The sequence below is a fragment of the Triturus cristatus genome, chromosome 5_2 (assembly GCF_964204655.1).
Source record: "Triturus cristatus chromosome 5_2, aTriCri1.1, whole genome shotgun sequence".
NCBI lineage: Eukaryota > Metazoa > Chordata > Amphibia > Caudata > Salamandridae > Triturus > Triturus cristatus.
Window position 1 is genome coordinate 753,698,132 of NC_140588.1, and position 14,938 is coordinate 753,713,069.

The 14,938-nt window shown below is 45.6% G+C and overlaps 1 protein-coding gene across 1 annotated transcript in view; it reads left to right on the top strand.

Annotated features, from left to right (window-relative positions):
• Positions 1-1,365: 1,365 nt before the first annotated feature.
• The window catches only part of LOC146829223 (uncharacterized), a 58,795-nt gene continuing 45,222 nt past the window's right edge, over positions 1,366-14,938 (top strand). Inside the window, exons 1-2 of the mRNA XM_085606450.1 lie at positions 1,366-1,584; positions 2,137-2,285. Coding sequence (XP_085462576.1) covers positions 1,366-1,584; positions 2,137-2,285 — 368 coding nt within the window. The remainder of the gene's footprint in view (positions 1,585-2,136; positions 2,286-14,938) is intronic.

Genomic DNA, 14,938 nt, shown 5'->3' on the forward strand with positions numbered 1-14,938 from the left:
GGACAATGGGAGAGTCATACACTGACAGTTGTGGCGGCTTATGTGCCTCCGAGACTACAAGGCCAGACATTCAAAGATCTAGGCACTCTCATCCTCTCACTCCCAGAGGGCCAACTGATTGTGGGAGGAGACTTCAGCTCAGTGGTCTCTGGCGACCTGGATTGCTATCCGCCTCGAGACATCGGCACTGTGAGCGGCTGGCTTACAAACTTCCTTGAGGCCCTTGGCCTTACGGATCTTTGAAGGGCATACCACCCTGAGTGCATCTTGTACATATTCTATTCGGGGGCGCACAACACCTTCTCTAGAATAGACTACTTGTTAATGCCTGCCTCCCAAACGACGACAGTACGTGAAATACGACACATGGCGAGAGGGATCTCTGACCACTCTCTGGTGTGGATACATCTTGCCCTGCGTGAAAACAGAGTGGGGAGTGTAGCACCTATTAACCTGTGGTACCTCTGTAACCCAGCAGTTAAATCTGCACTTCTAGAGGCTTTAAACCACTATTTCCAGGACAACAAAGGGTCAGTCGGGTCTTCCCTGACTCTTTGGGAAGCATTTAAAACAGTAATCAGGGGGCAGGCATTATCCGCTATAGCCGGAGTGCGTAAAGAGAAATTCAATGACATGGTCCGCCGCGAAGCAGATCTCCTCCGTCTTGAGGAAGAAATGGGAGAAGGGAACCGGCAAGAGGTACTCCATACCCTACATCTTCAAAGGGAAGAGTACAAAGCAATTGTCACAGATATGGCTAAGACCTTGGCAAGAGACAGGGATGGCAGACTATATCATCAGGGAGATAAGCAAGGGAAACTGATTGCATGGTTAGATCGGAAGGAGAGAGAAAGTAGGCTGGTCCCAGAACTACAGGGTCGCTCCGGCGATATGCTATCAGATCCCCAGGCCATAGTTAACGAATTTGCAGATTATTACAAAGTGGTATACACAAAAGGCTCGGACTTACCTGAGGAGGACTCGACAGTGCTCCTTGCTGATATCACCTTACCTACCCTGTCAAATGATGAACGTCAGACTTTAGACAGTCCCTTTGCAGACAGCGAAATAGCACAGGCGATAGGGAACCTCCAACCAGGCAAAGCCCAAGACCCTAATGGGCTGCCCATTAAGTTATATAAATTAAACCCAGACAAACTCGCCCCTCATCTCAAAGCCATGTTCGAGGAAAGTAGAAAACGGGGTCAACTCCCTCACGACCAGAGAGTGGCAAAGTTGGTCGCCATTCACAAGGAAGGAAAACCAAGGGATGTTTGTTCATCCTATAGACCAATTTCCCTCCTGAACGCAGAACCCCAATCCTAGCTAAACTGCAAACTGGTGTATCCTGATCAATCCGGCTTCATGCCTCATCGTAACACAGCTTTAAATTTGCGCAGGCTACATGGTGTTCTGGGAAGACTGGACACGATCCAGGAAGATGCGATTGTGTTCTCACTGGACGCCACAATGGTGTTTGATTTCATTGAATGGCCATACCTTTTTGCAGTACTTAAAAAGTTGGGCCTCGGCCTGGGCTTCATCGGATGGGTGGAGCTCCTCTACTCAGCCCCACTAGCACAGGTAGTAGTTAACAATAAGAAGTTGGATGTGTTCATCCTGGGTTGTGGCACTCGGCAGGGCTGCCTACTCTCTCCCTTGCTCTTTGCTCTATCCTTGTAACCACTAGCGACATGGATACGCAGAGACTCATCATTTACAGGGCTTAAGTGGACGGAGGTGTTGGAGAACCGCATATCTTTGTATGCTGATGACATTGTCCTTTATCTCACCTCCGCGAAAAACATCACTGCATGGGGTTCTCGAGATCTTTACCAACTTTGGGAAAAACTCTGGGTATCAAATAAACTGAATCAAGTCTCTACTCTATGTCTTGCATGGGGATCCTCCTACCCCACCCAGAGGTTGCCCAATCCAGACAGCACAAGAGGGCATTACATATCTGGAGATTTTAATCACCTCCGATGTTAAACGTTGCTATAAACGCAACCTCCTCCCCCCACTGCAAAGATTAAAGCGCAATGCTACGAGCTGGAAGGCGCTGCCGCTATCACTTCTCGGAAGAGCTGCACTCTTTAAAATGATGCCCTGCTGCGCTTCCTTTATGTCCTGCAGAATTACCCGGACTTGGTCCCGGCCAAGTACTTTAAGGAACTAGAGAGCATTCAGAGAGAACTGCCGTGGAACGGTAGACCCCGCATTGCTTTACACAAACTCATACTTGGGTGCTATGACGGCGGTATAGGACTACCAGATATTATAAAGTACTATTGGGCTGCCTACTTGGCAGCGGTGAACCACTGTACCTACCGCCTTAGAGATGACACCGGTACAGAATGGATAGATGGATACTCCCTGGTGGGAACTTTAACAGAACGCTCTACTCCAAACCTCGCAAATAGTTCCTTACAGGACTGACAAAACACTCCGTCCAAATCGGGCACACCGTGAACCGTAGCTTAGGGTGGGACCGAACACTCACATTAGCCACCCAACTATGGGACTCGGAACAATTGGGTACCCTGGGAAGGCCAAAGGGGTTTGACAAATGGGACCTTATAGGGATATCACAGATCGGCGACTTATGGGAATCAGACAAAGTGGTAGAGTTTTGCTTCACTCCAGCGCACACACCAACTGGCAGACACTGAATATTTTAGATACTTGCAAGTCCGACACTCCCTCCAATCAAATCTGCCAGAGGGAACTTCTACCCCAGAAACCTCCCCCGTAAAGAACAGATTGCCTGATGGTTACCTGCCAGATAAAGTAATCTCCCTTACTACAAAAATCTTATTAACAATACTGCAGATCCTCTAGTAGCTCTGCTGGAGAGATGGATGGGTTGCAACTGGATGACAAGGAGTGGCAGGAGGCAGTAGCCCCCCCACGGGAGGTGGTTATCTCATCCAGATTATGGCTTGTCCAGCTGAAAATTTTACATAGAGTCTATGTCTCTGGACCAAGGTTGCCACGTATGGGCAGGGCGACAGACGACTAATGCAAGAGGCGGTGTGGTCTAGAGGGCTTTTTTATGCACATTATATCAGAGTGTGGGTACATCCAGAAATATTGGAAGGAGGTGCATGACTGTATGAGCGAAGTGCTGGAAATGGTGATTAGGCCTGAAGCAAAGAGGTGCCTTTTGAACGTGTGGGAGCCCACGGACCTCAACAGTAAAGATCAGCTATGGGCAACCTTGGGCCAAATGGTAGCAAAAAGGAATATTGCATGACTATGGGGGGCAGCAATACCGCGAAGATTAAATCCTGGAAGGCAGATATGGACTGGTGCTTGATCAGGGAAAAAACTGTCTATGTGGCACGAGGATGCCCTAAAAAATGGACCGCTATCTGGGACAAATGTAATGCGTATCGAGGGTATATCTGTGTGCCACTTGTCCTTCCTTCCCAAGACGATCCAACATCACTGTAACTAGAATAACTTATTTTGTCTCAATGTAAAGGTGCTTCGAAAATGTTTCTGTCATGTCCCCATAACTGTAATATTCATCTAAGTGACTGTCTGAAGCTGTGATCAACCATTGGTTAATAAAAAATTATTATTAAAAAAAAAAGTAAAGCCAGACCATTAAGCAATAAAAATCACAAACGGAATTAGAAAAATACAGCACAATTTAATAAACAAAATGACACCAAATCAATAATCCAATACGGGGAATCGGAGATAAACAATATTACATTTTAAGTAGAAATAGAGTCAAAAACCACAAAGCGCTAATGATAGTCTATGAAACTGGTAGTCCAGTGCCTAGGTAAATCAATCAGCATTTGTAGAGTGTGGCACTGCCACCCCTGGGGGTATCTGGGTGCTGGGGTGCGAGGTCTCTGTCGAAAAGCCTGGTCTTGAGAAAATGGCAAGAAGAGGGAAGAAAACAGCAGAAAAAGGCAAAACATAGGTGCTTGCCATGATGGAGCCTGGGCCAGATACACCAGTTGGATTAGTCCCAGTAAAAAGTCTGCAAGTCAAATAGTTAGAAAATTTTTCTAAGTCCAAATTCAGAAAGAGACTTTGCTAAGTCCAAATTCAGAAAGAGACTTTTTCACTTTTTGGGAAGAAAAATCCTCCCCCAGAGGGCTGCCACTAAAATTGTAGCCGCTGCAATGGAACTAAAGACTGCATACCTGAAGCAGACTACTTTCGCTGGAGCTCTGGAGCTTCAGAGATGTCTCAGTGAAATTTCTCTGCATGGCACTTTTTTTCAGCAGTGCTGGGAGCCTTGGGCAGGACCAAGTTGAAATTCAATCCTTCTGAGGCTTCCAGGATCTCAAGGGATGGCACTTAGAGACTTTCCCAGTGCAAGGAAGAGACCAATAACAAAGTCCAGTCCAGGTTCAGTTGCCCTTGATCAGCTGGGCACTTCAGGGAGAAGGTCTCTTGCTGTTTAATGTGTCTCTTTTGACACACAAAAGGTCTGCCAACTGACCCTTGGAGTCTACTTCTTTTGCCTGAGTACAAGAGGGAGCAGGTCCATAATTCAAGACTCATTTCATGGCACAGACAGCAGGTCCAGTCATCTTCTGATCCTCCAAGGGTCTAGAAGGTGTTCTAAAAATGGTGCCTTGGGATGCCACATTTATGCCTGGCACCAGCTAGTGACTTCTTGGCATTCTCTAACCAATGGGGTTAAAATTCCCATGGGCATCCCTACCTACTCTTTCAGCAGTTCCTGTTTACCCCACTTCAACAATTCCATAGTGCCCCTCGCTCTCAAAGTTCAAGATGGAGTAAACCTTTCTGCCTTGCGCAGAGGCTGCGTGCCTACCGAGAGGTGAAACTATGATAATCAGTGGTCTTCTCCTCTGTGGTCACTCTGCACCAGTTCTGGGGAGCTTTCTTTCCAGTGGATTTGGTGCCAGCCTCACCAGGGAAGCAAAAGACTGGGGCCTTTCTAGCTGTCACCTAAAATTCACTTATGACAGGGCAAGCCCCTTTAAAATAAATTAGGTCCCTGGGCCTTCCCCAGCTGATATTTCTGCAAGGAAAGAAAATAACCTCCCCACTCCCAGCCATTCTCTCTACTCTGGCAACTGTTTTCACGCCTTATTTAGGCCAAGTACAGGCTGAGCAGTGGATGGAGAGCTAATGCAAATTAGCCCCCAGTAGCTTCACGCAGGGTAAAAGTAGCTTTCTAAAATGTTAATTTACATTATATTTAATAAACATCTGATTACATTATTTGATTGGATTTTTATTAAATATAAGCATAAGTGTTCCAAGGGAGTTTGTAGCTGGTACAGGTCAAAAGTTATTGATTAAAGTGTGTAATTTATACTTTGACTTTTCCTATGTGCCAGCTATAGCTTGACCATTCCTAATGTCACACATGTTCCACTCCTAAATATTATGCTCCCTACCTACTAGGGAGCAATGTGTGTGTTTAATATTTAAAATCAGGGTGTTTTTGACTGGTGTGCGCAGCAGGGAGCAGGTTGCTGCTGTCAGGCCTCACAAAGTAGTCCTGAAGCCATGCTTTCACTGCCACTATAGTGGACGGCACAAAAGCTGCTGTAGTCCACAGCTGACATTTAACTTTCCATGCCAAGGGTTTATTCTTGCACCATATACTATGGCCTTGTAAGAAAGTTAATGCAATCAGGTTTACGCTAATGTCAACATGTTTAAAGAGGGACCAAAGGCACATTACTTCTGTTTAGCAGGGGTAAAGTGCATAGAATTCTAAAGCCAGCAACATAGATAGGGAAAAACTAAGGGGACATCCCATGAAAGATTACAATTTCATACAGGAACTTTTTTTAAAAAAAATCTCAGAGTTTTAATGTATTATGGCATCCACAATGGGTGTCAATCTTTTGCAACCTATAACAATTCAGGGTCTCTACTTGACCCTTGCCTATGGAAATATTCAAGTGAATTATTTCATTAACAATGGCTGCTGTTAAGAGGACAGATTTAGAAAGTGGACATACATCTCCTCGTATTGCTTTGTGTGTTGATAGCCTGTGCCTAATACTCGTCTGGGGTGGGTGACAGCTACACTTTGTGCATTTCCTCTAGACAGCCACAAACACAGGAAGTGTAGGTGTGACAGAGGACTCTTCTACATTCATCTGCATCTTAATAGCTCTCCCTGGGCAGGAAGATAGGGAAGATAACACTTACACCTGAATAGGCAGTGTCCTGTTTCCCATACAAAGGGTTGATTACCCCTTACTGATAGTCTGGAGCCAGGCCTGTGAGCACTTCAAAGACCCTTCTTTGAAGTCACCCACGCTTAAAAGGCACAACTGGGTACAAGTACTATGGCTCTGACCCTACCAAAACAGTACACTACTAGACCTGTGAAGAACTCTGCCAGGAATAAAGACTGTTGTGCTACAAGGATCGCCACTCTGCGTGACTGCTGCTCTGGAAGAACTGCTTTTCTGCTTTGCTCCTCTGTCTTGCTGCCTGCTGATCTCTGCCCTGCTGCGGACAACAACTGGACCCATCTCACTTAAACTCAGAGTAACTCTAAGGGCTTGCTGGCTTGCCCCCTGTTCTGAAGTCTCAAGGCCATCAAAGACTTCCTTCAGCAGCACCTGGACTAAGCCATCTGTGAGTGCTGCCCTGCCAAGTGGTGCCAATCCAGTCCTGAACCCTGAAAGGTGATTCCTGATATGCTGATCCATCAAAACTGAAGCACCGACTACTTTGCACTGATCAGAACCGACGCATTGCCCTTCGACACAGATGCAGCTGCTGCTCGACAACATCACTTCAATTGACTGCACAGCTCGATGACAACGGACTGCTCGGCTTGACAATGATGCATCGCCTGCATCATAAAGGGGTTTGTCAACAAAACCTTCAGCGACTGCACGGATCACAACTTATGCATCACCAGCATCCCCTGCTCCTCGCACTGAGTCTTAGACGTTGATGATTCCTCCACCAAAGGTACTTTTTCAGCAGAACCTGCATGAGTCCTGTAGCTGACCTGCCCGCTATCATGGTCAGCCTGAACTTTAGATTTACCCCAGTCTAGCATCACCAAATGTCCCTTTTTGGTGCTTTATGACTCTAAGTACTATAATTTGATTTAATCTTTAAAAATTCATAACTCCAGTTCTATTTATGGATTTTGCCATTTTGGTCTTGATTTACTCATAACATTATTATCTATTATTATAACCCTATGTAGAGTATTTTATTGGTGTTTTCATTGTGTTACTGTGTGTGTGTGTGTGTGTGTGTGTGTGCGTGCGTGCGTGTGTGTGTGTGTGTGTATGCATTTATATATTTAGATGTGCACACACACACATAGATATAAAAAAATATTCAAAATGTATCTATTTTTGTTTTTCCTTGCTCCCTTCTAAGTGAGGAAGAGTAAGTAAGTCTAAGTTCATAGAATTTCTATAAAGTACATTTTGAACATGAAATACAAAACCCTTTTAATTCAGAGTGGGTTAGTACACCATAGCTTTTCAAGTATTACACACACCTCCCTTTGTTACTGTCTAGTGGGAGTTATACCTTTTTTTAGGACCTGTTAGATACTGTAACTGCATTGTCCTCAGCTTGGCAGTAAATATAAGACCCACACTGCTTATGTCAAGCTTTGCTGGCTGCGTTGCAGTGGCACAGTTACAATCATCATCATCAAGCTCAATTTCTTATTCAATCTTTCCCATCCAAGCACAGTGTCACGTGGTTTTAGGCCACTCCCTATTTACATTGCTAAGTTAGCTCAATCACGTTAGCTGTTAGACAGCCATCTTGCTGCTTTTGCTGCCTTTGCACCCGACACTGTTGTTACATGTTATTCATTTGAGAAATGCAGACTCGCTCTTGTCTCAAGTGAATGTTATTTATACATCCTTAACAGTTGCTAGTGCCCTTGGTCTGTACATCGAGTAAAGAACTGTTCTAGGACACTAGACGGTGCCGGCTGATTGTGTTCAGGGTGATCGTACCACTGTTTAGTCATAACATGCACGCAGCTGCAAATACCAGAAAGTCGTAGGCTTTAAAATTACAGCGCAGCAGGTTTTTAGACACATTCGATAGAAGAGCTGAAGCAGAGAACACTGAGCTGATCCTGTGATGTGATACACCTAAGCTGATCTATACGGTATGGGGTCCCCTATGCAAGCCTATGAGACCTTCTAATAGTCTAATAATATTTTATTAGTTGCTAGAGAAAGGAGGGTGGTTGTTTTCCACTGTCATTATTAATATGATCGCTCCTTTCATTTTCTATGGAATTGTAACAATGCTAATGGTAATGATCTTAACCATTTGTCTGCTTATGTTAGCCAAAGTACTGTATAACAGGACTCGAGGTTTATGAATAAATTCTTTAAACTTTACCGTGTCTTAGTTATTCTGTTGTGGACTGATATATATGTGCAAACGGGTATTTCGGGTTCCCACCATTCCTGAGAATAACTAAGTTGCATGTTCTGGGTTGTCTATACATTGGGACCGCCGAGCTAAATCTCGGATAACGAATGGGACACTAAGCTAGTCGGATAAGGGGTTCTTGGTTCTGAGGGGAGTTTCTGGTACACCACAATTCTCTAAGGTTCTGGTTTCCTGCGCATAGTTCTGTGCATACGCAGAATCCCTACAACATGGCGCACCTAACGTTTGGTCTTAATATCTGAGATGCCTTAGAAGTGCTTTTATTAGTCCACAACGCCCTCACTCTGGTTTCCGGATAACGGGAGTGACGGTTTAACCTACCTAGGTTTTAGGCTATAGGTTCTTTCAAGCTTGATAATAAAAAAGGTTACACTAATCTAAGCCCAAGTGCTACTGAAGATCTCGTTGTATCTTCTTTTTAATCCTAATGGCGGTAGAAATTCCCGCTCATAGTAGGGTGTCTCTGCGTGCTCATTTGAGGACATATGGGGTGCCTGATGACGGGATGGCAGTGGTGTTTGTCGTTAGTGCAAGTGCCACTTACCCTTATGAGTTGTTTTACTCTTGGGTTACCTTTGAGGCTGTGGAAGATACCGATAAAACGTTCCACAAATACACTGCTACGCAGGTGCCTCTTCGTTATACCCCATATATGGCTTTAGAAATTCCTATTTCTACCTGGCAACACACTATTTGGTTTAATGGCGCCCTCCCCCACACGGTCACCCCGGCGAGACTGGGCCCTTTGTCAATTGAAGGAGCTACTTGGCCGGTGCTGGCCGGACATACACCTCATCCACGCTACCTGACGGTAGGTGTGGATAGCTTACGTATACTACACACAACCCTGATTACGGTCCATAGGGCTTTAGTGCAGTATGTGTCGCGCACTGTACAGGTGGGGGCACCTGCAGTTGCGGGACACGGGGCTGATCACCATCATGCGGTGGTGATCAGTCCTGTAATGGTAAACGCGGTTGTTGGCAAGCGCCCCCAGAATAAGGATGAGTTTCCTTATTGGCTTGCAGAAAAATTCGATCAACTAGAAGCCGTGTTTCCTAACACTAGTCCTGTGGAAAAGCACAGGATACTCACTATTACTTTGCCGAAAGAACTAGTCCCAGACATTGTCGATTGTGACAATTGGGGCAAGGTCTTTGCCGCGACCTATTCAAAGTGCTTCGGCACTACGTCTATGTCGGTACTACCTTCCGTTATCAAAAAAGTCCAGGAGGATCATGGTGCGGAAGCAGCTATTGAGTTGGGAATGCGGCTTATCGACAGCTTCGATGTGGTATGTTCCATGATTATGGGAAATCTCAAAGGAGATGCCATGCAGTTTCAAGTGGAAAACATGATGGAACTAATTGCAGAAGAAGATAAGCCGAGGGAGTTTGCAAAAGTTATTGCAAAAGCCTATAGGATGGTTGGACGTAGTGCACTAGGCGTGAAACCCAACATCAAAATTCCTGATGTAGTACAGCACACTAAAGTGAGTTCGTCTACAAAAGACGTTAACCCAACTTTCCAAAACAAAATTGGCGAGCTAAGAAACAAGATAAACAGCAACAGAAACAGGATACTCGTCCTGCCTCTCCTGTTCAGGCGTATGTTGAACGCACTTATGATTTGCGTGATCGTTCTCGTATTAAGTCACCTGATAGATTTCAGGTTCCTGACCAGCGCTCTCCTCGTTCTTCACAGGAATCAACGGCTTCACACTTTGGTGGCGGAGACCGTGGGAGAGGCCGGGGTGCTCAAGGTCGAGACCAGCCCCGACAGGCAGACGGAAAAGGCAAGCAAGAGGAATCTGCACGTCCTCCGTTTCAGAAAAAGAAAGTTGCTGCAATCTCAGCGAAGTATGCCTCAGATGGTACGGACACAGCTTCTGAACATGAAATGGGCGCTGACGCTGCTAGACAGCGCGGCGGAAGTTACAGTAGTGCGGGGAGCACTGCGTCCATTTCTGGAGGCGACAGCAACTAAAATCTATGTGACAGTAGAAACTGCTGATACTCGCGTAGCCCCCCTGAGAGATTATTTGACGTAGTCCTCAATATTGAGGGTGACATACAACGAAAAATTAACGCGGTATTTTGGGATAATCTGACGACCACCTATGATATACTATTGGCGGAGAAAGATTGGCCCCCGGCTTTCGTTCTAAACGCTCCAAGGGGGGAAGAAGTAATTCTTCCTTCTTTTGGACACATAGTGCCCAAGGAGGAGTCTGGGAAGTTAGCCGAGGAGTGGGCGCGGGTGCTAGCACCTGCGTTGTATCGTAATCAGGTGGGGTGGGATAAATGTTCTGCCCTCCACGAAATTCCATTGCGGTTCGACCCCCAGCCACAACCTCAATACCCTATGCGTCGGGAAGCTAGGTCTCACGTCGTGTCTATCCTTGAACAATTGGAATATCAGGGAGTAATTGAAACGTGTGTGTCACCCATGAATAATCCTTTATTCACAGTAACGAAGCCTGACGGATCGTACCGCCTAGTTTTGGATTACCGGCACTTAAACTCGCACTGCCGGAATTGTGCGGTGCAAAATACACACAGTTCGGCTCTCGTCGATAGTCTTGTGAGAAAAAGGTTCAAAACCACACTCGACTTGTCCAATGGCTTTTATTGCCATAACATTTCCCCTCATAGTTATGAGTGGACCGCCTTTACTTCGGGTGGTAAACAAAAAGTGTTCAAAAGGCTTCCTATGGGCTATAAAAATAGTCCTGGGGTATTTGCTGCCCGTGTGGTCTCTCTATTAGAGATGGTAGACCCGGAGGCATACTCGTACGTTGATGACATATACTTAACAGACGACGAGTTGCTTCCACACCTTGCTCGCGTGGACAACATAATTACTATGTTTGCGGACTTTGGTTACAAGTTTAACTTTAAGAAGACCCACATTGCCGAGTACACAGTATTATTCTTGGGGTACGAACTCAACAATGAGGGCCGCGGCTTGGCTCCGCAGTTCCTTGAGAAATGCGCACGCCTTCGTATCCCTGCAACATTGAAACAACTACAATCATTGCTGGGCTTTCTGAATTTCGGTCGTACCTACATTCTTGAATATGCCCAGCGTATCAAGACACTATATGCCTTGGTACAACCAACTTTTACCAAATCTTGCTGGCTGCCAGAGCATTCAGCTGCATTGCAATCTTTGCAGTCTGACCTTCTTACTGCGAAATATTTACAAACTCGTGATAACCACACAAACCTGGTCATAAGAATTGTACCGGGTGTGGAGGGGTTCACGTACTTAACATACAATGAGGGCGACACAGTCCCCATTGCTTACAAATCTCATTTATATACTTCGGCTGAAATGCGTTTCTCCACTGTCGAAAAGGTTTTGACAGCAGTTCAGATGGCAATCCTGAAAGAACGAGCGCTATCACAGGGGAAACGCATGATGGTGGTGACACCATTTCCTGCCCTAGAGGCGGTCACTAAAGCAAGTGTGCCGAATTCTAAAGCTTTGCATCCAAGGTGGATACAATGGGCGACCTCCTTAGCCTCGCCTGACGTCGAATACATCTTTGACGCAGGGCTACAGACTCAGGAGAGTTTGGAGTATGAATTAGTTCATCCGGCTCCACTTACAATGCGCCCGTTGGAGGAGTTCCATTGTGTCATATACACTGATGGGTCCGCGCAGCCCGCAACTGGATCAAGGCACGCTTATTCAGCGGCTTGCGCAATTGTTGTTGGTACTTTCGTGAATGGACAATTGGCGGAGCTTCGGGCTCTGGTGCTTGCACTGGAGTTTGCTGATTATAGAGTCACAACTCTTATAGTGAGTGATTCTTACTATTGTGTTCAGTCTTACAACGACAATCTGATGTTTTGGATCGCGAATGGATTTCGTGATTCAAAAGGTAGCACAGTGAAGCATAAAATGCTTTGGGCTAGTGTGGCTGAACTAAAAGACAGTCGGCCCCTTGTGAATGTTATTCACACTCTTGGTCACCAACAAGTTGGCGTCCATGCTGTCGGTAACAGTTTGGCTGACGAGGCAGCTAAAACAGCAGTGGCAACATACTTGGTAGCAGCAGTTACAAGATCCAAAAGTAAGATCGATGATGACATCTTGGCAGCCATTGCTGCTTCAAAGACTGGGACAGACTTCCCTAGAGGTTTCCCTTCTCGATACCATTATCACTTAAGTCCTGATAACGTCCCGTTAGTGAGGATAAATGATGTTGGGGATAGAGTTATTCCCAATGCAGACTGCAGGCCTGCTTTGGTGCAAGCTGCGCACGAGGGTGTTGCGTCTGCGCACGCCGGAGTGTCCGCGACTGTGTCACTGTTGCAGCAGCGTTATTGGTGGTACGGTTTGTACAAACATACGCGGACTTATGTCCTCAATTGTGGTATTTGCCAACAAATAAAGCCGTCTTCTGTGGCGCGTCCACCACAAACGCAGCTGCATATATCTAATCAACCACTAGCGTGTGTTTATTTAGATCACTGCGGTCCTTTTTCCTCTGACACTGCGTACAAGTATATCTTGGTTGCAGTGGATTCGTGCACACGTTTTCTTTGGGTGTGGCCACACAGGAGTGCTGACGCCCGGACTGTCATCAAAGCATTGCGTGTCTTTATAGGGTGTTTTGCATGTGGAACCCTTCACTCTGATCAGGGCCCGGCGTTCGCCTCTAAGGCGTACAAAGAAGCTATGAGAAGTTTGGGGGTCCAAGTCAAATTTTCGTCTCCATACCGGCCTGAGGGCAATAGTGTTGTGGAAAGAATGAACCGTGACCTAAAGCAATCATTGACAGCCAGGGTGTTAGGTACTGGCAAAAACTGGCTAGCTCATTTGTATGACGTCCAACGTGCACTTAATAATCTCCCTAGAAGGTCTCTGGGTGGGAGGACCCCGTACATGATGCTCTTCGGGGTTCGAATGTTTGTCCCAGACCTTGAGGGTCTAGACATGGCGGCGGCGGCCGCGCCTTTTGACTTAGATGACCACTGTACTGTCTTACAGAATCTTCAAGAAGCAAGAGACACTCTAGCAAAAGAGCACATATCCTCTGCGTCCGAAGCTGGACTTCAGATTCCGGTAGTCGGCTGGCTACCCAGAGTTGGTGATCTGGTCCGTGAGAAGGTGGAAAAGAAGAAAGAGTTTGGCCCCTCTTATCGTGCACCAGTGCCGGTGCTTGGAGTTGAGGGTACACGTACAGTTGTTTTACCTCCACTTCCTGGTCACAGAGACAACAGGTACATTTCAGTTGACAATGTCAAGCTACACAGGGTGGCCGATACTCCATAGTCTGACACCTTCAGTTTCTTGCCCTTCAATGATGCGCAGTTCTGTTGTGGTGCCACCATCTGACATCGTGCCTGAGGTTGCCATTGAAATGCAAGTACTTTCTGATTCTGCTGTATCGCCTGCGGATGGTGATTTGCCTGATGATGCTGAGTATTCTTATCCTGCTGATGTTCCATTGCCTCTTTTGCACTCATCAGAAATTCCCCAGTCTAATTCTTCCTTTGGAACTGAATCATTGACTTCCACTGCCCCTTCCAAATTTTCAAAATGTTTTGCCTGGTTCAAGAGACAATTTTTGATTCCCCCCTGGATTTACATTTGGCTGGTGCTCATTTGCATTTTTTTGTTCATGTCCATTGGTTTTGTGGTGGTGTTTTTTAGACTTATAAATGGACACTACCTGAATGAACGTTCTACAATTAGATTAATTAATGGAACTTTGGCCCCACATTCTTCGTCGCACATCATGAAGAGGGACCAGACTTTTGTGAACATCACCGCCTGGCCTGTCCGTGATGGGATAGCATGGGATGCAGTAAAAATTTCAAATTCATGGGCCCACGGAAGTGATTAATGTACCATCTGTATATCGTGTTTCTATGGGTGATGTGGTAAAACAGAACATTCGATCTGATGATTGGGATGTAAAAACTATACAGACACTGTTTTCTGATTTAAAATACTATGCTGCATTTGATGCTGAGGATTTGTGTTTGAATACTGAAAACTATGCAGAGCAGTTTTGTTATCAACATTATGGTACTCATTTTCTTCATAGGGCTAACACATTTCGTAGTTTAGTCAACTTTACTCAGTGGGAACATTGCCCTGCCCCGAGGATTGGTAGTTCAAAAACTTTGGTCAACAAATTTTCATATTTTTCAGATTTCAGTGTGTCCAATAATGCATCCTTTTATTTTAAACTTAAGGACGAACCTATTTCAAAGGTGCGTTTGACACACACTAAATTGTTGTTTTCTAAGTCCTTTATGGACGATTTGGCAATTGGAGGGTATGACGTTTGGAAAGATACTATTGATCTCAAATCGGTTTGGGGCACTAAGTCTTGGCAAGTACAAGGAACAGAAGCTTTACATCGTGCCTGCCTCATCCCAAACCACATGTTATTTTTAAATTCCACAATTTTTCAGACAACCTGTTTTGGATTGGCTATTTCTAAAAAATTAACTTCTCCCTCGATCCCGGATCTGAGTGCTTATCCTGGTTGGGAGAATCACAC